The 23,520-nt window shown below is 37.2% G+C and overlaps 1 protein-coding gene across 10 annotated transcripts in view; it reads right to left on the reverse strand.

Annotated features, from left to right (window-relative positions):
- Positions 1–23,520, reverse strand: part of WDPCP (WD repeat containing planar cell polarity effector) — a 151,258-nt gene that overhangs the window by 87,610 nt on the left and 40,128 nt on the right. For 9 of the 10 annotated variants that reach the window (XR_015696800.1, XR_015696799.1, XM_087716805.1 and 6 more), the window contains 5 exons: positions 22,920–22,970; positions 16,372–16,442; positions 16,063–16,122; positions 12,364–12,478; positions 8,632–8,765 (listed from right to left, as the gene is read on the reverse strand). Coding sequence is in view for 8 of the 10 variants with exons in the window: in XM_087716805.1 (XP_087572931.1) it covers positions 8,632–8,765; positions 12,364–12,478; positions 16,063–16,122; positions 16,372–16,442; positions 22,920–22,970 (431 nt within the window). In the remaining 2 variants the exon portion in view is untranslated. Of the gene's footprint in view, positions 1–8,631; positions 8,766–12,302; positions 12,479–16,062; positions 16,123–16,371; positions 16,443–22,919; positions 22,971–23,520 lie in introns of those variants that run through there. The other variant, XM_014064369.2, reaches the window with a different exon arrangement.

Genomic DNA, 23,520 nt, shown 5'->3' on the forward strand with positions numbered 1-23,520 from the left:
AAATCCACTTTTAACTCATCTGTCCTTAAAACATTCGGCTAGAAGCCTGGGGTCATTCAGGTGCCTTTCAGTACATTTAAAGAGAAATCATTCTTGTGAGCAAAGGTTTTTAAGTTGCCATTTTTCCTGTGAATCGCATTTTACTCTCCCTGCTTTTCTCCTGGTAGAGTCAAGGGGAATGATGCCTGCTGATACACAGATGTTTTTCTGAGGGTATTTTTGTGGTTTCCTCAATTTTATGATGTGCTTTTTAGTGGCATTGATAAGGTAGCCACTTTTGGGAAGATTTACTATTGTCCTAAAACATATTGTAAGATGGTGTCTGTTAGTGATTGGTTAAGACCAGAATGTTTAAAATGGGTTTATATATTTTTTCAGATTGATAATTATCAGTTGGTTTTTATGAGGCCTTCAGATATATATTTTGTGCATCTAGGTACCATGAAGTACAAATTTCCCTGTATTGATGGCCAAACTGTGTGTAGAGGGCAAGGCTGTCCCAAATCAATCCTTGTTGTTTACTGAAATATCTCCCAAGTCCTAGTTATTCCTTTAATTGAATTGATTGTACTGTGCATGGTTTTCACAATTGCACATTGGATGTTGAATTATTTTTTTACAAAATAAATGAAATAAAGGTTAAACTTTAGTATTGTCTGTTTACTCAGATTTCTCTCTCTCTTCTCAGTAGGAATCAAATGACACTCTGATTTACACCAACTGGCAGAGATGTGCAAACCTTCAGAACATCCAAAAGTCCACAAAATATTTTTGTATGGAGTATTTTTTGTGTCCATAACATAGATATATATGAAAGTCATACAAAATTGTAATACCTCTGACTATGCAAGAAACCCTGTTACACTTTAATAATAGCCAAGAGATTTAGACATGTGTATGAAGATATACATATAAGGTACATACATTGACACAAAGTAATTTATACTGGGAGAATGAAAGAATGCTACTGGATGAGATAATGCAAATTTCCCTCTCCTAAGATGTGGGCAAAAAAAAAATCCATTCATGAATTGGAGGAATTAAATCATATGCAAATTATGATAAAGTCTTAGGACTGGAAAGAAAAACTACTTAGATTAAACCTTACTTCAGAGGTGTCAAAACTCGCAGCCTGCAGCCCAAATGCGTCATGTGCTGACCACACCTACCATTTTAGCAAAGGGGGGGAGGAAAGTCCCAATATGTCACGTTGTTACGTGATAAAGTGAGTTTGACACCCCTGCCTTAATTGATAATGTAATTTGCTGAATCACCAATTTCCCTTTTTACTAGAAACAAAGGGCACAATGTGATTTGAAGAATACTTCCCATCAAAGAACTCTGGTCAGCACAAGTCTTCCCCTAAAACTGTACTCCATTTAAAAACAAATTCTTCTTTTTACCCAGTTGCTGGTTTTCTCACACCAATTCAAAATTTATTTTCCTCTTCCATTATTCTGCCCCTGCACTCTCCCCCATGTCCTCCTGCTCATCTGTTTATTGCAAACACTTTTGCCTCTTAGGAGGTCTGATCTTTCCACAAATCCCATTATTTATTTGCTCTTCTGAAAAGATCCTTCCTTTTGTTGCTCTTCGGGTTTCTATGTATATGAACCATGACTGTTGTATGTGAAAGCATTTTTCAGAATGGGATTAGAGCAACACAGTAGGAGGAACCTTGAACAGAAAGAATTAGGATTATATGTGTGTGTGTGTACATACACACACACACACATTCATTCCTAATGGGGAGGGAACCAACTGCCTTTGAATGTGCCAAGTAGTAATTGCATGATGCTTTTTAGAACAAAGAAATGAGGGCTATTTCTTATTGTAGATTATAGGCAGTCCTTACGACTACAATTGAGCCCAAAATTTCTGTTAAGTGAGAAAGTTGATAAGTGAGTTTTGTCCCAATTTCTTGCTACATTGTTAAGTGAATCACTGCAGTTGTTAAATTAGTAAATGGTTGTTAAGTGAATCTGGCTTCCCCATTGACTTTGCTTGTTAGAAGGTCACAAAAGATGATCACATGATCCCAGGACATTGCAACCATCATAAATGAGTCAGTTACCAAATAACTGAATTTTCACCATGGGACCATGAGGATGCTACAACAGTTATAAGTATGAAAAAGTCATTAGTTACTTTTTTTCATTGCCATTGTAACTTTGAACAGTCAGTAAACAAACTGTTGTAAATCAAGGACTACTTGTACTTTTTTTTTTTTTTTACTCATCTACAGTTTAAAAAGAGATTGTTTCTTTTACTTGGATGAGAAGGAAGAGGGCTGTAAGATAGAGGACAAACATCTTGTGGTCAAAGACTATACTTCCAAATAACATTTTAATGTTGATCTTACTGAATCACAGGAGGCATGGTGGTGATGCAATGACATCACTAGAGGGAATGACATTCCCTCCCCCCTTTCCTTTTGTTATTTTGTATGTTTAAAAGCAAAATAGATATATTAAGCCTAGTGGAATTCTGGGGATAATCTAATTTTAATAGGAAAACATGGATAATTGCATCCCTGAAAATTAGTAATTTGCTACATAATTCTGATGGGCTCTGAGCCCCAAAAAAGAGGGACAGGGAAATGAATTTGTTTGCAAGCTGCCCATCCCTATAGTTGAAGGGTTTGGATTATGAAAAATTCTTTAACAATGTTTCTTTTTCTGTGCCTTTGAGAGTAACTACGGGAATTGAACAGTGTAACTTAGTAACAGTCAGCTAGATGTTTAGTCTGAGTTTGGCATTTTTGTCTACCTATCGAATCCCTACCAAGGACCTGGGATAAGCAAATCTAGATGTTTGAGAATGTTACAAATATCGTCACAGGATGGAAGCAGTTCCAAGTAAACCTGCCTTCTGCAATTGACTGATGGCAAATTTGTCAATGCCTATGGTATTCAAGTGGTGCTCCAGTTATTTTGAGACTGCACCCAATGCCCCTATTACTATTAGTTGTTGTTATTGAATAAATAAATGAACATAAACATAAAAAAAGAATTAGAATGCAGATAGCTGAGAATGAGGTTTCTGGTATCCTTTTCAAAGCTCCTTTAGCTGATAATGTTTTTTCTCCAAACTAGAATAAAGGTGGTTAACCACTATTAAGTTAGTAAAGAATGTTTTCAGGATGTGCTTTTATGAATTTGGAAGGATTAAAATCACTTTAACTAAAGCATGCACACAAATATTATATATATATATATATATATATATGTGTGTGTGTGTGTGTGTGTGTGTGTGTGTGTGTGTGTGTGTGTGTGTGTGTGTGTGTGTGTGTAAAATATATATATATATATATATATATATATATATATATATATATATATATATATATATATATATATATATATATATATATAATCTTTGTTTTTCCCCAAAACCATTGCTCATAAGTAAAGTGTTTCTCATACTGTGAGTGCTAATCCCACATTTCAGATATTTTGATTGCAATGTGAGCTTTTAAAGATAATTTTTTGACTGACATCAGTGTGATTACAAAATCTTTAGGCTTTTTTGCACCCAAAGCTAGCATCTAAAGTAAGATTAATTTTGAAACAATCTGGAGATTATTTTTTTTATAAATTGACAAATACATGATACATGTTATTTTTCTTCACTTTTATATTTCTATGTCTGTGAGAACACGTAAAACTCCTGGTTGTAGATATGGACAGGGAAGCATACAAGTTAAGGAGGAATTTACTGCTGTGACTCCAATCAATACTAAAATGTACAGTCATGGTTGCTTGACAGCATCGACCTATGTGTAAGGATTTAAAGCTACTTATGTATTAAGTTCCACTATACTGACCAAAAGTATTGGAAAAAGGCTACTCGTTTCAAATATAACACTGAACATTAAAAGGTCATTTACAATGTATGAATAGGATATATATATTTTCCTCCAGGGTTAACATCACCAACTGTTCTAACAAGGGATACAATTTTTGCCGAGTAATATGGATGAGTGACAGCATGATGTATAAAGTTTATGCTGCTTTTGAGAATTTCTTAGTTCTATTCCTTCTATTATATTCTTTTATTATTCAAACTATGTTATTTTGGAGCATGATTATTTGAAAACATGAACAGTACACCATCTGGGTGACACATGCCAAGGAAATATAGATTGCACCACATTTCTGCTTAAGGAATTAATGGAAGGTTGATAGCTGGGGGGAGTGGAAAAAAACTATCTTGCTATTGCTGGTCAGCAATAATCGAACCACTTTCTGAGGATTAAGCGCATGGCTAAGCCTACTGGACCAGACACAAGCAAAGGGCAGGGGGTCTTCTTATCAGAGAAATGCTTCTGGAGCCAGTCTCACTACATGACAGATTGCTTTCATATTCCTGTCTGCAAGGCAACAAAGGATGGCAGTAATGCGATAATGCCAGAGTGCAATGGGTGTTAAGAACCCGTTGCATTTATGTATTGTATTTAGTAAATAATCAGACTCATCCAAATTGTGATCTCGCCACTCAACCAAGGTCCATTAAAAATCAAGGTTAATGCTTTAATAATCCTTTGCTGTTTTTTTATGGCCAAAAAGAGCTCCTTTCTATTTGCATGGTCATAATATTATTGACCTCTTCATCCCCTGAATACACATCAAAAGGAACTGAAATCAAAGTAATTACCACTGTTTTCTCTCAGTAAACATTAACTCTTTATACTCTTGTCTTCTCACAGTTCAGCAAAGTGATTTAAAAACCTATGAAAATAAACTAGCAATGATTTCAAAAGATTTATCCAAAAGTTTTAATGCTTTATGGTGCTGAGAGTTTAGAAGAATAAAAATACTTATGCTAATACATATTGTGCAGCTACGTATAGTGCAAAATTAATTTTAGGACAATATTACTACACTGAATATACCTTCCTGCCATGTTTGTAACGCTACTTTGGAAGCTTTTTTTTAATGAACATCAAGTTCATTAAAATAAATTATATAAAAGGAAATAGGACTAAACATAGGATTACAAAGCTTATTCCCACTTTTTGCAACACATTTCCTTTCTTCCTTTTAGACAAGGAATGAAAAAATCCTGTTTTTGAAACAAATTGTGTGAACAAGAATGATTTCAATCTTACCAGTTAAAGTACTACCTCACTCTGATTTCATCCGCCCATCCCACCAGATCTAATAGAAAGGGTATGTAATGGGTCTGACATCTAGGTGGGGCCTAGAAGGTGGGCCTCTTTTGCTGTGGCACCTGCACTGTGGAATCTTTTTTCTCCCCCACCCAAGGTGAGAATGGCTTTATTGCTTCTAGACTTCAGGAGGTCACATCAGACCTGGTTATGCCGGCAAGCCTGGAGACCCCAGGGGATGGGTGAATTGGTAAGGTGTTTTCGTTACTATTACTATCCCCTCATCTATTAATTTTGTTTTAGCTGTTTATATAGTTTTAATGTTTTAATATTTGTTAATGTTATGATTTTAGATATTTATTGTTTTAATTTTGTAGTACATCATCTGGTGTTACTTGTTTGTAAGATGGGTGACTATATAAATTCAATAAATAAATAAAGTAAATAAGAGCAAAAGGAAAGGGAAGAAGTTTGTCATGCCAGCAATTTGCTTCCTTTGTTATGTTTGCTAGTTTTCATTATGCAGTGTGAAGACTGTGGAAAAGTGAGTGCTGAATAATTGGTTTATCTAAGAAGGGGCGACCCAGTGCAGAAATACAGGTTATTTCAAAGAAGCTCTATGTTAATTAATTCACTATAACTGAAATGATGAATTTATTCTTACAGTTATCTAGAGTCTGGTTTTAGCCCAGATTAGCATTAAAAATAGCTTCCAGAAATCCGAGTTTGTCTTGTTATCTTGGTTATCTTGTTATCTTTGTTATGCCAACTATTTGGGGCTTTATAGCAAACAACACGTTTTGCCCACATGTAGTAAATTATTTTCCAGAATCCTCCCTGCTATTGAGGTCAGGTTGATAGGTCTTCTGTTTCCTGGATCTATTTTTCTTTTTCTTTTTTGAAGAGGAGAACTACATCAGCTCTTTTCCAGTCCTTTTTGGAAGGTGGGTGTGTTAATACTCCTTGTTTGCATTACAGTAGAATCAAGTTATTTGGCTAGTATAGGACCGTGATGGCGAACCTATGGCACATGTGCCACAGGTGGCATGCAAAGCCATTTCTTAGGACATGTGAGGCATTGCCCTGTCAGCTCCAGCGTGCATGCGCGCGCTGGCCAGCTGATTTCGGCCTTCATTTTTGGCCATTTTTCACCCTCTGGAGACACACGCACTTGCACAGGGGGAGGGCACATATGAGCATGATCCCCCCACTCCCCCCACTTTTGGCATGCGATGGGAAAAAGGTTAGCCATGACTGGTATAGGATATTGAATTGATTGGGAGTTAGGCTGACAAGTCATGCTTTCTGGCAAGGATGAAAACAAGGAGTTCTGATCAGGATGCAAAATGTAGAAAAGTGAGGTATTATTAAAAAGCCAATATGCAAGCTGGTGTCTGAATAATTACTACCCAACATTATTGCATATAGCATACACACTGAGCACCAGTTGGAGTGGGGAAGTTCTTATATATGCCTGTTCATAAGAACAACTTCATGAGACTAATAATCTAGCATCACACCCATGCCATTTGCATTATCCCAGTGACAAGATCTAAGTCTTTTTTTTTTCTTTTCCCTTGAAGGTAAATCCTTCTTTTTTGAAAAAAATGCCTACAATTTAGTGATTTCCTTCTTGCGGTTTGTGTTTTGGGGGTTTATTTTATTGCTGATTTAATTGGTACTGGTTGCCTTGGATAATGTTATTGTATAGGCTTTTTTTGTTATGCACTACTTTGTTAACTAAATTGTATGTAAATGTTTGAAAATTAATGTTTATATTTTAGAATACCTATCACAAAGGCTGATCACACCTACAATTTTAATTATTTAAAAGCAATGTCTTAATGCGCTACATTTATGAACTGTTTCCAATGTTTTTAGACAAAATGTATGCAAAATTATATACATGCATATACAATCATTGCAATCAACAATTTAAAAACATCATTGTACTCTACAGTTAATACAATAAAACAGCAATTGTGTACAGGTACAGCACTAATATAAATAAAAAAATCTTTTTCAGTTATAAATATTAGATTAAACAATTAGAAATATTAAAATTAAGCTTTAAATATTTAAATTGTGGTAGTGACTCTCATTTCATCTTTTTCTTGAATATCCATGTTTTTCTGTTTTCTTAAAAGTTCATGTAAACTATGTTTTTGGTCCAAAAGAGGGGATAATTAAACACATGCAAGATAAATTTGGAAAGTAAATTACACAGTAAGTTATTCCAAAGCTGCTTTGTAATAATGTTAAGTATATAAAGATTTTGATGATGGTTACCGAAATCCCAAACTTAACAAACACACAAAAGTGTGCATCATCCTGAAGTAAACAACATATCAGCTCAGTTCCTTGTGAACAGTGAACTGTCTCAAATCCATATTATAGAGGTTGGATCAATCTTGCAAACACAACTCAGTATTGAAAAGAGGCCTTCAACTGAAGCAGCCTGGAAAATATATTAGATGTTCATTCTAGCAGAGAGCATTCCCAACAGACTCTATAATATAATCTGGCAAGATATTTAGTGTAATTCGCTAAAACTAGCCTTATAGACACAAAATCTATGTAACAGATAAATAACAAAAAAGCAATAGGAGAAAAATAATACTAGTTAACAAAACATTTTGTCATGTTTGTTATCTAATAACATTTTGGCAGTGATAGGGGATAAAAGGCAGCATATATTCATACAATGTAGTAGAGACCAAACTTTTACTATAATAATCTCCATATTTCATTTTGAAAACAAATAAAGTGAAAATGTTTATTTCATTCGAAAAATCTCTTCCATTTTATATATATTCAGAATATATCAGGATGGAACAAGTTAATTAATTCTAAAGCCTCTATCTCAAATCTCAATATTATCAATTGAATTCAGTTACTTTCACCATAAACCAGTATTGCCAATGGCAAAGGATTGTGAGAGCTGTAGTCCAAATTACTTAAGAGAAATCCTATATGTGTCCACCTTGTATCTTGCACTCCTTTACAAACACAATGCTACCTCCAAGACCTAGTCTAGTGTTTCCAACTAAATTTGGATTTTAATATTCTGTACAAAGTTTGCAATAATTCCATTTTTGTTGCACAATATTATCATTTTTAAGCTCCTTGTTGAGACTGGTTAATGCTCCATGGTTTTCTTCCTTCATCAGGATCCAGATATACAGTAGAACCTGAATTCAAGAGGAGATTATTTATGACTGATACATCAGTGTCCTCTTTGTCATGTTTTCAAGGTTAAGCACAACCTGGCCTAAGTTTGTCTACAGTTTACTTTTGGTAACTATTTCTAAAACCTTATAGTATAAAGTAGACTGAAATGTCTATCTGTGTGCCTGCCTGCCTATCTTTCTTGACAATTATAACAGTCCATATGAAATTCAATTTAAGCATCACTGAAAAGATTTGCCTATACTTTATATTAAATCCCTATCTTTTTCTTAACATCCATTTCTCCAATAATGATACCATTATGATACTTGCAAAATCATTAAAGGCTGTACCTTAAAATCGAAGTTTGAGAGTTTTTCAAGTTTTTTGTTTACATCCGGAGAATTTGGGTTTTTTGAGAGTTCAATGAAACAGAGTTTGCTTTGTTCCCAAAATGAAAAGATCATAAAAGTATCAGTAAGCACAGCTGGAAGAAAAAACAACATCATTTTAATACTTATCACTGACAACAAAATAAATTGTTGAAATCTCCACTGGAATATTGGAAGATAAAAACACATTTTTAGCACTATGCATAACTTCTATGATGTACTGATATAAGTGTTTCTCCTGCTGTGTCTTTTTGAAAACGATAAGAAAAGCCTAGGAAGCAGATGTAATAAAAATAGAACAAATTATGATATATTTTTAAAGATATGGTATTTTACAATATCTTTTCTATTGGTTCTTTTCTTTTAAAGTTCTTTCAGATAATAATGTCTTCTGCAGTGGTTGACACTAGATGAATGAAAATATTGTGGGTATGCTGGAGTGAAGCATCTTTTTTATTCTGAAATGAAAGCTTACATGAAAATGAATAAAACCAATTAGCTCTGCAGGCATCTGAAGTTTATTAAACTACCAATATACTGTTTTTGGCTGGGGCGAGTGGCGGGTGGGGGGTGATGACACTGTAATAAGTATCAACTACTGCTGCATTATGGCTTATAAAAATACAATAAAGACATTTACTATAAGAGCCCAAAATAACTCTCCCCAAGTAAATTAACATTTAAAAATAAAAGTTCTGCTTTCTTAATTTGTGTTAATCTTTTAATAACTTTTAGCTTTTCACACAATTAGCTAACAGTATTATGTTTTCTACTGTATTAGGAGGAAGGGTAAAAATTAATAACAGATTTGAGATAGATAACCTTTTGGAATACCTCAAAAGTGAATTATTTATTTATTTAACATATGGCATATCAAAAAAAGATTAGCAATATATAAACATTTCACCTAGATTAGTAAAACACAATAAAATATAAATGTTAAAAAGATCTATGTTCAAATACAAATGTCTAGACCATCTAACCATTGAAGCGCAGCATTTTAATACATCCGCTTATAATCCTCAGTGTCATAGACTCTGGCATTTAACTTATTAGTATGGCAGGTGTTAAGCCATACAGGGGCACAGTATTCCGCTGCAAAAGAAGTAAAAATTGAATATATATATTTCGGCCTGCCAGTAAGTGTGGAATAAAGCAATAAATTGAGCAACTCACCCCAAAAGGAGCTCAAGTGTGGAATAACCACAATAAGAACTATGGGTCTAAAATATACAGCTTAATATTTTAAGAAGCCACAATTCCTGTAAAAGTTTAGCATTTGAACATGCTCAGACAGAACTTATTTTCTTATGCAGAGATAATGTCCTTGAATGTTCAAAAATTATCAGCCCTGCAAGGTAGACCTGATCAAGGAAAGGATCCACAGGACTATCACTATATGAAACACTATAATAATAGAATCTTGCAGGAGTTTCTGTTCTACTTTCCTGCCTCTTATCTTATACCTTTCTAAGTCATGGAAGAGTCAGTTTGAATCTATTCTTAACATTATCTTCTTTTCCAGGGCTTAAGGAATGCTTGTGTTCTTGTTTCTGAAATAGCTCCTGAAGAGAACTTCAAAATCATGTCCATGGTTCTCTATACCAACTCAACATATTTATCAGCTTCTACATGGCTCCTCTGGCTGTCAGACTGCTGAGGTGGCTTGACTATTAGTTAGAAGAGATCTATTCTGCTGATTTCAAAAACCCACCATTCAACTTCCAATCATTTGAAGGAAGAGTATTTGCTCCTCCTCCTTCAAATATTTTAAATCTCTCTCTATCATGGTCAAGATGGTCTAATACAATATCTATTTTATTTCCTTGCGCCAGCTTCTTTGTATCCATGACTGATACAGAAGTGATTAAAAAATTGGTACAGTTTTTTTTTATGGCTGCAGAATTATAATTATATTCCAAACTCCAGATAATAGCAATAGCAATAGCAATAGCAGTAGACTTATATACTGCTTCATAGGCCTTTCAGGCCTCTCTAAGCGGTTTACAGAGAGTCAGCATATTGCCCCCAACAATCTGGGTCCTCATTTTACCCACCTCGGAAGGATGGAAGGCTGAGTCAACCCTGAGCCGGTGAGATTTGAACCGCTGACCTGCTGATCTAGCAGTAGCCTGCAGTGCTGCATTTAACCACTGCACCACCTTGGCTCTAACTGTTCCCTTGACTGGTCTACTGTATATCACATTCATTCATTGTTCAATTGGAAAATGGTAACTTTGCTGAGTTGGGGGACAGACTCTTGTAGAACTCCTGACTGGGTTCTCTATTGTTGGTCAGCCTATTTGATCTTATTGATAATTCATTTTACATATCTCAACAGTTTCAATAAAAAACAAAGAAATACAGCAGAGCTAACTTTTGACTAGTCAGCTAATTAAACGTTATAAATGAATTGTATGGCCTTAATGAGAAACTCACTGAGTGCTACAAGGGGAGGTGCTAGCTGAAAGGCAAGTTGGCTTTAGGGCTGAGTAATCAACATTAGATCAATGCATCATTTTACACAATCTGGCAGAGAAATATTCTAACTTCCTGCAAAGAATTCTCTGTGCCATGTTCACTGACCTGAAGGCAACTTCTAACTTGGTCTCCAGAGAGAGGCTATGGCAAAAACTAGCAACCACATTCAGAGGTTGCTGACTACTCCAGTATATCAGGGTCCCACATGGGAATATCTACATGCAAATTCAATGTGCTACCATAAGAGGTCTCTCTGCAGCAACCCTTACTTTAAACAGAATCAAATATTTTAAATGGAATCAAACAGTATCCTTATTCTTCTATTTAATTTTCATATCAATTCCACAGTTGGCATTTTCTAAAAGTAAATTTCAATCTCCTATATTAACTGATATCCATCTTTTTTTATTGAATATGCCACTGTTCTTCCCCATATTCAGTGTTATTTTGACAGGCGCTAGCAACATATTGCCATGATGAAAAAGTAGAAATTATTAAAAAAAAACAAAAATACTTTTCTTTAATAAATGGCATGCTGACCATAACCAGAAAATCAATGATGTCATTGCTTCTTGCTGGAATTGAAAAAAAAATGGTTAGAAGCTTTGGATAAATCAGTTAAAGCTCTTTTAAGAAATTAATGGAAATTCATGAAGATGATACAAGTAACTTATTTAGTCTTTGGAATTATGTCCTTAAGTGTCCTGACCTAACAGAATAGTGGAAGTTTGCCTTAAAAGCTGTTAAACATCTTCATATAACTATTTTTTTTAAAAAAAGTTTTGTGAGTCATACTGTGAACAAATCACAAATGTAAAAAATATATTGCTCTTTCAGGACATGAATTCAACCTATGATATTTAATAGATGTCAGATAATATGGCTGAACATACTTTGTGAGTATGTTATACTTTTACCTACGAAATATAATGCACTCAAATAGAAAAAGTTACTTGTGCTAAAATTTCAATGCTTTGGGGGGAAATTACATCCTGACCTGTTTTTTTAAAAAATGAATATAACAGCTGATAAAAAATGTTTTTTTTCCTAAAGTGATTGTGTCCTGAGGGTAGTAGTTGTAAAATTTCATGCAATTACTTCCAATGTTTTCAAGTCCCCAGTGGTAATAATTGGTCTACCTGTTGACTTACTATTTCTCCTCTTCCGCTTTAAATGCAGGCAGCTGAATTGCATGCACATAGGTATAATTACCATCACTGATAGTGTTAGAGATGAACTTTCCCATCAGGGTTCTGTCAATCACCACTTGTTCCAGCTGTGGTCCAGAAAGGCTTAGAGATACCAGTATACCTGAAGGAAAGAGAAGCTGAATCCAAAGAGACAGGAAAAAAAATATAAGCTGTAACTTATTAACAGAGATTGTTAAGTTTCATATTAAATTTATATTTTAAAGGTCATATAATTCAACCACTGAAATGTGTCAAATGCAGTAAGAGTAGTTTAAAGGTAGTTTCCAACTATAGTTAATCCTATAGAATAACCTGAGATTTGGATGGTCCAATCCAAAGAGATGTGACTCTTTCTTCAAGCTTGGACTGGGAATAAGTTGGATTTTGCTTTGTACAAGAAATGTTGATTTTAACTGTTTTAATAATGGTGATTATTTTATTGATTGCCATCCTTAATCACATGTCAACTAGGTTGCCACATAAATTTATATAATGAATAAACAAATTTAGAGGAAAGCTTGCACATCTTAAAATATGCATGTCATAATTTAAAACTCAAAACTGCCAGCCAAATTTAGCTTCACTATACATTTGATGAAACTCCATGGATTTTGCAACCTTGAATTTCCCACAAAATAATTAAATATGTTATTTTGGCTATCAAAAAAAAATGTCTATCTCTGACTGGGTAATGCCCACCCATCAAAATACTTGTACTTAATATACAAAATAAAAAGACTATGGTTCAATAGTTCAAAACAAATGCTACTTAAATCTCTGAAAACACCTAGATAAAGCAGATTATTTTTGTACAATATAAATTGTATTAGAATCACTGCCTTCTTTAATCTAATAAAACTATCTTCAGATAATCATTCTAGATAGTTACTGAAACTCCCCAAGTAATGGCAAATGTCCTTTAAGGTTTTGTCGTAGTAAAAACATTAGACACAGTTAGACTTGTACAGCTTTTATTGCAAGATCTCAGCACTTCAGTTTATTCTTTCTTATATTGCAGTTGGATTAGATAAAATCTCAATTGATTCTGAAATAGATAATACAATTTTGTAGTTTAACAGTGTTTTGGAAGTATTTTTAATTACCCTTCCCTCACCAAAATAAATGAAAGAATGTGAAGAATAACAAAACTCTCTAGAATAGATAAATGTATAGATTAATGTGGGATCTATGTAAAACAAATATATGAAAAAATATATCTATAGTATTCCCTATTGAGGCTTCCTCAAAAAATAAATGGATACTCTATTCAAAAAAGGATGTTGTTTACTACCTGCCAAGTCTCCATGAACACCATCTCTAACAAATATATTGACATTTGTTGCTATAAGCAATCTATCATTTTTAAGGAATGATGAGAATCAGATAGGTATTTAGAAGTCAGCAGCATCAATAACAAAGTTCAAAACCTAAGTAAAAAAATACTAATCACAATATTCTTTTCAATGTGCTTTTTAACTCAAAAATTTAAAAACCAGCTATTGTTCCTATGAATGCCTTATATTAGTGGCTGCTGTAGCTGCAGTACCAATGGTCTATATTAGATAGTCACAACTGTATGCATTTTCAATCACAACAGACAAAAACACTTTAGCTTTATTATCTAGTACTTCTTTTGAATAGCCAATAGTCAAAGTGGGTGGAACAATGATATTACAATTCTATACAGGTTGGCCAGGGCCGGATTTTCAGGAGTTGATTCACCAGCTTTTGAAAAGGTGTATTAAACCTTTCTAAATATATCGTAATTTTTATGATACTGAAATGCAAAAGAAGAGAGGGGAAAATGGAGAAAAATATCTTTAAATTTATTACTTTTTTATCTTTTTTATTTTTTGAATAAACACAAACACCTTAAAATCATCTTCCATTGCAAATTGTAGAAAGTGTGTCAATTGGTTACAAAGAACCTTCGTGCATCCCTTCCACAGTCATCACCTATGATTCATATCAAGTTATATATTTTACATCAAATATATTTATATATATATATATATATTTCTTTCATCATCCTTCATCCTTCATATGACTATAGTTGTTTTAACGTCCCTTTATAACAAATATTCCAAAATTTAAAACAAAACCACATAATGGCATTCCCTTATCTATTTTCAATATCATCCAGCCACATTATATCTTTATAACACATTCAAAATAAAAATTAATTATGTTTAATAACAAAATTTTTAGACCTTTTTCTTAATCATTGTTTACAATTTATATCCAATTATTTTTTTATCATGTCAATACAAATTATTACATTATTATCATTATCAGTCATTTATTTAACAATAGTTTGACTTATTTTTTCCTACCAGTTTTTTGAGGATAGAAATCACACTCAATGTACCTTAATCTTCAGTTCTTTAGTAAGGAGGTATATTACTTCAGTCTAAGTTAGTTTTAGATTGTTTCCTAACAAAACCTAGAAGTACTTTTGAAAGTCCACCAGACTATAAGACGCATCTAGATTTAGTGGAGGAAAACAATAAAAAAAGTTTTTGGCCTCCACACATTCCATTTTCACCCTCCTTGGCCCCCAGAAGAACTTTGCAGACCAGAAACAGGCCCATTTTTGGTGAAAATGGGATGTGCAAAGCACTGCAGAGCACTTCTGGGGATCAGGTAGGGCAAAAACGCAATGCGTTCAGGAGGCCAAAAACAGGCCCATATTCCATGTATAAGATGCACCGAAATTTTCATCCACTTTTAAGAGGGAGAAGTGTGTCTTATACTCTAAAAAATATGGTACATATGCTTTTAAAAATAGAATCCTGCATTTGCTTATGGAGAAATATGTTTCACTGGTCTCAGTGATGTCTATTCTCAAGTAACTATGCAGAAGATTGCAATATAATGCATCATTATCAGATATCAAATCTTTGCCTTTGAAGTTAATAGCTACGCTTGTTCAAATTACAACACATGGTAAGACAAAATATTATCCAGCTTAATAACTTTATCATTATAAAATATAGCTATAATTACAAGAAAATTAAATTCTTATGTCGATATTATGATTGATTATTAGCATATATTAATAAAATTCAGTGAATTAAGTTATACAAGTATATGCCTATTAAAAAATCAAGAGTAAAAAGGCAGAAGTAGTTTTTAACATATTTCAGGAAAAAGCTGTTGATTAGACTGCTGGATCACACACTTTATGCCAACTTGTTCCCACTTTCCATGTCGTTAACAAGATGTGAGCAGATGTTTTCTCTATATATTATGTGAATATTTACATAGATACAAAATACACATTCTGGACAGTTCAGAGGTGTCATAAAAACAAACACATCAAGTATAAACATTAAATGATTCTCCTAACTCTGATAATCCAGTTTGAAGCTAGTGATGGGCTAGTGATACACTTGTATATTCAGTAATAAGTCCTGTCAATTTCAAATGAACTTCTATGTTGTGTGAGTGTATGAAGGACTGCAGCCTGTGTTTTCTAAATAGTTCATTTTATTTGAAAGCATTATGTATTTTTCATGACTGATTCCAATTTGAAAAGAGACACTTTTGTCAAGACATTCAGCTGAGTATTATACTGGTTTTGTTTTTCAAGTGAATATGTGCATCAAGAAATTATCTTAAACAAACACTGTATTTTTCTATAAGTTAACTTAAGACTAGTCTCTTTAACAATTGTTCAGTGCTGTTGATTGAACATTGCAAGCCATGTCAAAATATTCACCTGACAGACATCTTTGCTCTTCCATTTACTCAGTACACACTGACTATTTTGCAACAGTTCCTGGAGAAAAATAGAAAGTAGACAGTGAATAGATGACTGTAGACATTTCATGTGTGGTTAAAGTTCTTCTGTTTTTCAAAGAGGAAAGATTTCCTGACATCTAAAACAAAGATGCAACTGTTTTGGATATCCCACCATTCAAAAGCCGACTTATCACCAGAAGATGATCTTTTGGAAAATTAAAGGTGTTGAAAGAGATTTGAAAACATGGATTAATTGTTGTTATGCTTGAATCTTTCTGAAAAATACCTCTAGCTCCTTAAGTGTGTCTCGAAGCTTTTCTGGACGTTTGTTCTTAAGTATCCACGGATAATTTCGAGCTAGCAAATAAAATAAATATATAAGATATTGCATGCCATAATGAATAACTATAACTAGTATTTCATTTGAATCCATAGTTTATGAATAATCTTTACATAAAACATTCAAACACTGAAAAGATCACGTTAAAAGGAATGTAGTTTCACTGCTTTATGAACATTATCAATCCCATTATAAATTTGTTTTATAATTTAAAGTGTCCATTTTCAAAGCATATATTTATTCAAAGAACATTTATCACTAAAATTCTACATAACGTGGACTCAGAAATCAATTATGAACCTGCTAGTTTCTGATGAAGTACAGTGAGTTTTTTGCCACTATCACCAAAGTGTGACTGTTAAGGAGGGTCTTCTCTGTGATCAAGCCTGGATTATGGAACACATTATCATGGAAGTCCTATTTGGTCCATTTTCTGTTTGAGAGGTCCTTATTCTTCCAAATGTCTGACTGGCCAAGGACAGTAGTTTTGTTAGTTTGGCCCTTTGCTTTTAAGTTGCTTCTAACTGTAGAACCTCTTTTACTGTTTTTATTTCTATGTGTGTCTCTTGTTACTCATTTATGGGTTTGTTTTATGATTTTTAAATTTCTGTGAATACTCATGTACTCTATTTATAGTGGAAATTAAATTTATGGACAACTGCTTAGGAAGGCCATACAAGTAAATACTATCATATTGTAGGCACAACAACAATAGCACTTTAATACTTTAATACCTTCCCATGGTCCTTTGCAACACTCGGAGAGCATGCAGAAAAGAACCATTCACCTATAATACTGGGATGAAGTTGAGTGGATCAGGGATTGCTGCAGTACTGTGGGTGGCCAATTGACATGTGATGGGTGGGTTGAACAACTGAATTCCAAATACTGCTTCCCTTGCTTTAATTGTTTTGCTTAATGTGTTACTCATTTTGGAATACTCTAGCTGAGGCTATGGAGCATTACAGGATCATAAATGTAGGGAAGCAAATTTCCAGAGATTATCAGTGGGCAGTATGATGGGAGACACTGGGTTGATTGTTGCTGGAGAACAAAGGCCTTCAAACTGGTGTTGTTTCCAGCTTTTTGTCCTTGTTTCCTGCAGCTTGATGACTTGAGTTGTTCTCTGCCTCAACCTCCAGCTGCTGTTAGTTAACACCAGATCTATATACAATTATGGATGGGAAAAGTATTAATCCATTTTTTCAAATGGACACTAACAACTCTGATTTTAAGAAATGCATCATGGCTTATTAAATGAGATCTTCATTATACAAGCTAAATGATAGCATTATAGAACTTTGTGACTTCAATCTCCGTGTCCTGGGTGTGGGTTCAGATTGGGTTTGGGCTTTCATGACCTACATGACAACTACGGACTTATCCCTGGAAATCTCTGGCCCAATACATATAAGCACTCACATCTTAAACTTGGTGGGAACACCGGTTATGTAATCTGCAGGTGTAAGATCTGTCATAAATTTTCCTGCACATAGTCATATTTTCACCTCACTTGATGGTCTGTCACAAGTACATAATGGATCCTGAGGGCACTGGGGTGTTTTCCCAATGATTAGATAAGCAGTCTGACTCTCTCAAAATCAGAATCAACCAGAATATTGGATGAGATGTCCAAATGGCCTTTCCTTGATCAATGAGATTTGTGTGTGTGTGTGTGTGTGTGTGTGTGTGTGTTTGTTTGTTTGTTTCTAGGAGGGGGGAGTCCTAGACTTACTGAAGACATACAGATGAAAAGTTAAAGAGAGGTTTAGGTTTAGGTTTAGGTTTATTAGCATTTGTAGGCCGCCCTTTTCCCTGAGGGGACTCAGGGCGGCTCACAGAAAACCAGGGAGAGGGGAATACAACATTAAGACAACAACATATAATAAAATAGTAAGCAACATCCATTCATCATTCGGGCGGGGTAGCGATTCTTATCCCCAGGCCTGACGGGCGAGCCAGTTCTTCAAGGCTATGCGGAAGGCCTGGACGGTGGAGAGGGTACGAATCTCCACGGGGAGCTCATTCCAAAGGGTCGGGGCTACTGCTGAGAAGGCCCTCCTCCTTGCAGTTGCCAGCCGACACTGGCTGGCCGATGGGATGCGGAGGAGGCCTAATCTATGAGATCTTATAGGTCGTAGGGAGGTAATTGGCAGAAGGCGGTCTCTCAAGTATCCAGATCCACTGCCATGTAGGGCTTTATGGGTGATTAATAGCACCTTGAAGCGCATCCGGAGATCGACAGGTAGCCAGCGCAGCTCGCGGAGGATAGGTGTTATGCGGGTGAATCGGGGTGCACCCGCAATCACTCGCGCGGCTGCGTTCTGCACTAGCTGAAGTCGCCGGATGCTCCTCAAGGGCAGCCCCATGTAGAGCACATTGCAGTATTCCAGCCTAGAGATCACAAGGGCCCGAGTGACTGTTGTGAGGGCCTCCCGGTTCAGGTAGGGTCGCAACTGGCGCACCAGGCGTACCTGGGCGAATGCCCCCCTGGTCACAGCCGTTAAATGGTGGTCGAATGACAGCTGTGGATCCAGGAGGACTCCCAAGTTGCGGACCCTCTCTGAGGGGTGTAGAATTTGACCCCCCAGCCTGAGTGTTGGAATATTGGCCAAATCTTTGGGAGGGAAACACAACAGCCACTCGGTCTTTTCTGGGTTGAGCACAAGCTTGTTAACCCTCATCCAGTCCATAACGGCTTCAAGACCCCGGCCCATCACGTCAACCGCTTCATTGATTTGGCACGGGGCGGACAGATACAGTTGAGTATCGTCCGCATATTGATGGTATCTAATCCCGTGCCTGCGGATGATCTCTCCCAGCGGTTTCATGTAGATGTTGAATAGTAGGGGGGATAAGACCGAACCCTGCGGCACCCCATAATTTAGGGGCCTTGGGGACGATCTCTCCCCTCCCACTAACACCGACTGCGACCTGTCCGAGAGGTAGGAGGAGAACCACCGTAGCACGGTGCCTCCCACTCCCACCTCCCGCAGTCGTCGCAGAAGGATACCATGGTCGATGGTATCGAAAGCCGCTGAGAGGTCAAGGAGGACCAGGATGGAGGGATGTCCTTCATCTCTGGCTCTCCAAAGATCATCCATCAATGCGACCAAAGCGGTTTCCGTGCTGTAACCGGGTCTGAAGCCTGACTGGAAGGGGTCTAGATAGTTTGCTTCCTCCAAGGACCGTTGGAGCTGGAAGGCCACCACCTTCTCAACGACCTTCCCCAAGAAGGGAAGGTTGGAGACCGGACGATAACTATTGAGGACAGCTGGATCCAAGGATGGTTTCTTCAGGAGGGGTCTCACCACCGCCGCTTTCAGTGCGGCGGGGAAGTTCCCCTCCCGAAGGGAGGCGGTTACAACCGCCTGGATCCAGCCTCGTGTCACCTCACTGCAGTTAACAACCAGCCATGAGGGACACGGATCCAGAACACAGGTGGAGGAACTTACAGCTCTCATGGCCTTGTCCACATCCCCGGGGGTAACGTCCTGAAACTCAACCCAGAGCTGTTCTCCTTGATCCCCCTGTGCCTCGGCTGGAACTGCAGGTGTGGAGTCCAAGTCCGACCGAAACCGAGCAATTTTATCCGCTAAGAATTGGGCATATTCTTCAGCTCTGCCCTGCAGGGGTTCCCCCGTCTCCCTTTTGTTCAATAGGGAGCGGGTTATCCTGAACAGGGCGGCTGGGCGGGACTCAGCGGATGCGACCAGGGTGGCTATGTGCGATCTTTTTGCTGCCCTAAGTGCCCTAGTATATTCCCTGGTGCAGGTGGTTACCATTGCTCGGTTCGATTCGGACTTATCGGACCTCCAACGGTGCTCTAGGCATCTCCTCCGGCGCTTCATCTCCCGGAGCTCCTCGGTAAACCAAGGGGGTCTCCGGGATCCGCCGCCTCGGAGGAGCCGCAGTGGCGCCATCCGGTCGAGGGCCTCTGACGCTGCCAAGTGCCACGCAGCAGCCAGAGTCTCCACCGGACTGTGGGCGAAAGTGTCAGGAATAACCCCAAGCTCTGTCTGGAACCTTGATGGTTCCATAAGACGCCTGGGGCGGAACCACCTGGTCGGTTCCTCCTCCCTACAGTGGGGGTTTGGCCTCCGGAAGTCGAGCCTCAGTAGGCAATGGTCTGACCACGACAGGGGTATGATGTCGCTCCCCCTCAGACCAAGATCGTAAATCCACTGCTCCGAGAGAAATACAAGGTCAAGCATGTGTCCCGCTGAGTGGGTTGGGCCTCGAATTACTTGGGTCAAGCCCATGGCTGTCATGGAAGCCATGAACTCCTGCGCCCCATCAGAGTTTTCACCGAGCGATGGCAAGTTAAAGTCCCCCAGGACCATCAACCTAGGGAACTCAACTGCCAGCTCGGCTACCGACTCGAGGAGCGAGGGGAGGGCTGCTGCAACGCTGTTGGGAGGCAGGTACGTTAGCAGCAACCCCACTTGACCCTTGAGGTCCAACTTTAACAGCAAAGACTCACACCCGACAATCTCCGGAGCAGGGACCCTACGAGGAACTAACGACTCCCGGATAACGGCGGCCACACCCCCACCCCTTCCCTGGGCTCTCGGCTGATGCAGCACCTGAAATCCTTCTGGGCACAGCTCTACAAGGGGGACTCCTCCCTCTGGGCCCAGCCAGGTTTCAGTAATACATGCCAGGTCTGCCCTCTCGTCTAAAATTAAGTCCCGGACAAGAGGAGCTTTATGGACAACAGACCTGGCATTTAGCGACAACAGCCTGAGACCAGGGTCCTGACTACTTACGCCATCTGGTCTCGGAGTGGGACTCCCAGGGCCGGAAGGAGGGATCTCTGTAATGTAGCGAACCCTCCTTCCCCGGTAATGGCCTGCCCTGAAGTCCCCGCCGTATCTGCCCCTCCCTCTACTGATCTAGAACAGTATGGCAGAAAGCAAGTAGAATGTTATCAAAGATAATACCACTTCAGGAATATTCCATGGCAATAGCAGTACTGATGCATATTTATTTATTTCTTTTTGTTTGTTCAGCGTTACCCATACCCTTCTGGACAGACATGGGGAGAACTTCCTACAGACTACTGTGATATTTTTGCTGGATTTTCAGAGATAAAACCATGTCAATTTCTCAGAGTTAAATGGCACTTTAGCAAAGTCTTGCAAACTGACTTAGGCTGCATCTTACAAGATCATCTACTTTGAGAAAGATTGAAGACAGCCTCTCATTTCAGGCAGCTATTTGGGATGTGTGCAGATCAGTGGATACAGGAGGTGACTGTTTTCTCCTTGAACCAGGCAGTGATTCAAACTTTTCAGAAACAGTAATTTCTTCACCCATCCTTGTTGGAACTCCATCCAATCTCTAATCTCTGTTTCCTATCATGGAAACATTATGGGCAAGGGGGTAGGAGTTCCACTATAAAGATTCTAAAGGAAATAAACGCGTTATTTCCTTTCCAATCAGGATTCAGGCCCAGGCATTGGATGCAAATAGCAATGATTGTCCTGGTTGACGATCTGTGTTGGGAAGTAGAGGGAATGTACTTCTCCTGGCCCTACTAGATGTCCCAATGGCATTCCGTTTCATTAAACATGGCATTCATTTGGGCCACTTACAAATAATTTGAACTGGGAAAATTATGGTAGTTCTACTACTTCCTGAATGAACAATTCTATGTAATGTGCATGCAACAAAAACAGTTGAGTGCTTGTTACTCCAGTCTGGAATGAAACAGCCTTCATTCCTCTTTCTCATGCTGTTTTAACTTCTATCTGAAACTACTTATCTGTCAATTTGAGGTGAGGTATCAATATGATAAGGGCCATGAAAGTTTTGGAGATCCTAATTAAATTTCCTTTGAAAGCAATGGACTGCTTAATAATGGGGGAACCAATTTAGTAGCATTAGAGTTTTGATTTGATTGCTGCTTGGCTTCCAATAGGGTCCTAGATTCAATTTAAGACATAAGTTTTAATCTTTAAAACACAGCTTGTCTCAGCACCCTTGTTTCTTCAGGATGCTTATCTCAAGTGGAATCAGTCCATTGAGTGGGTTCATCTTAAGAAAGAGTGCTGAGGATCCCCACACTATATGAAGTGAAAGAATCAGTATTAGTCATGGAGGTTATAGTTTGAGAGAAATAGAGAGCCAGGCTTAATGTTTTCTTTTGTAATAGTTCTTCCACCCTCCACCCATCTCCTTCATGAGGTTCAACAGAAAATACCCATATTTGCAACCTGGTGCTTTCCACAAGTTTTGGATTACAAGTTTTCACCAACCTGGCTGTAATGAATGAAAACAAAAAGAACTATAGTCCAAAAGGTATGCAAAAAACAGAAAGTCTATCTCTGGGACAACTTGCTATTTCTCTTAAAAAGCAGCATCTCATTTAGAAAAGCTAGTTCTACATATATTATATAGAACTAGCTTTTATTATGTAAAAGAAAGAAAAACATACATTTACATATTTGTACATTTATTTGCAGTAACAAGAAAATAGAAAATGCTCTTACACTCTGCTAATTGTTGTTTCTCATATAAATAACCAACTTTCATTTGTGGCTCTACAACAAGAAGAAAAACGAAGTTGAACTGTCTTAATTTCTTTTGTCAGCAAGCTACTATTTTATATTTTGGAAAAGAAGAGATATTTCACAAGGAAAAACAGTGCTGGTCTATAACTGTAATAAAGATTTGATTGGTAAAAAATAACATTTTTTTCCTTCTCTAGTACACTAAATTTGTTGTAAAATGGAAGCAATTTCAACAATGGCACTAAACACGTTTTATTCTAATTAACTTGACAACTGAATCCAAACCAAAACCAGTCTGTGTTGCTTGTGGAGGTCACATGGAATGCTCACACAAACTACCACTTTAATGTGGACCAAAACAGGAAGTCATTCTAGATGAAAAGACCTTTTGGCCCATCATGAATCTTCCAGGATTAAAAAGTTTAATCAGATAAAGAAAATTGATCATTCACTCTGAAATGCCCATTTCAAATATCAAGAAAGGAAGATCCAGGAAACCAACATCAGTGCATTCCTATGAATTTACATTGCCCTCTACTGGATCTTCAATAAATAAAATGTAACAGGATCTACCAATTTA

Source organism: Thamnophis sirtalis, unplaced genomic scaffold (genome assembly GCF_051295495.1).
Source record: "Thamnophis sirtalis isolate CommonGarterSnake01/CBP01778 unplaced genomic scaffold, rThaSir2_p1.2 scaffold_5, whole genome shotgun sequence".
NCBI classification, from domain to species: Eukaryota; Metazoa; Chordata; class Lepidosauria; order Squamata; family Natricidae; genus Thamnophis; species Thamnophis sirtalis.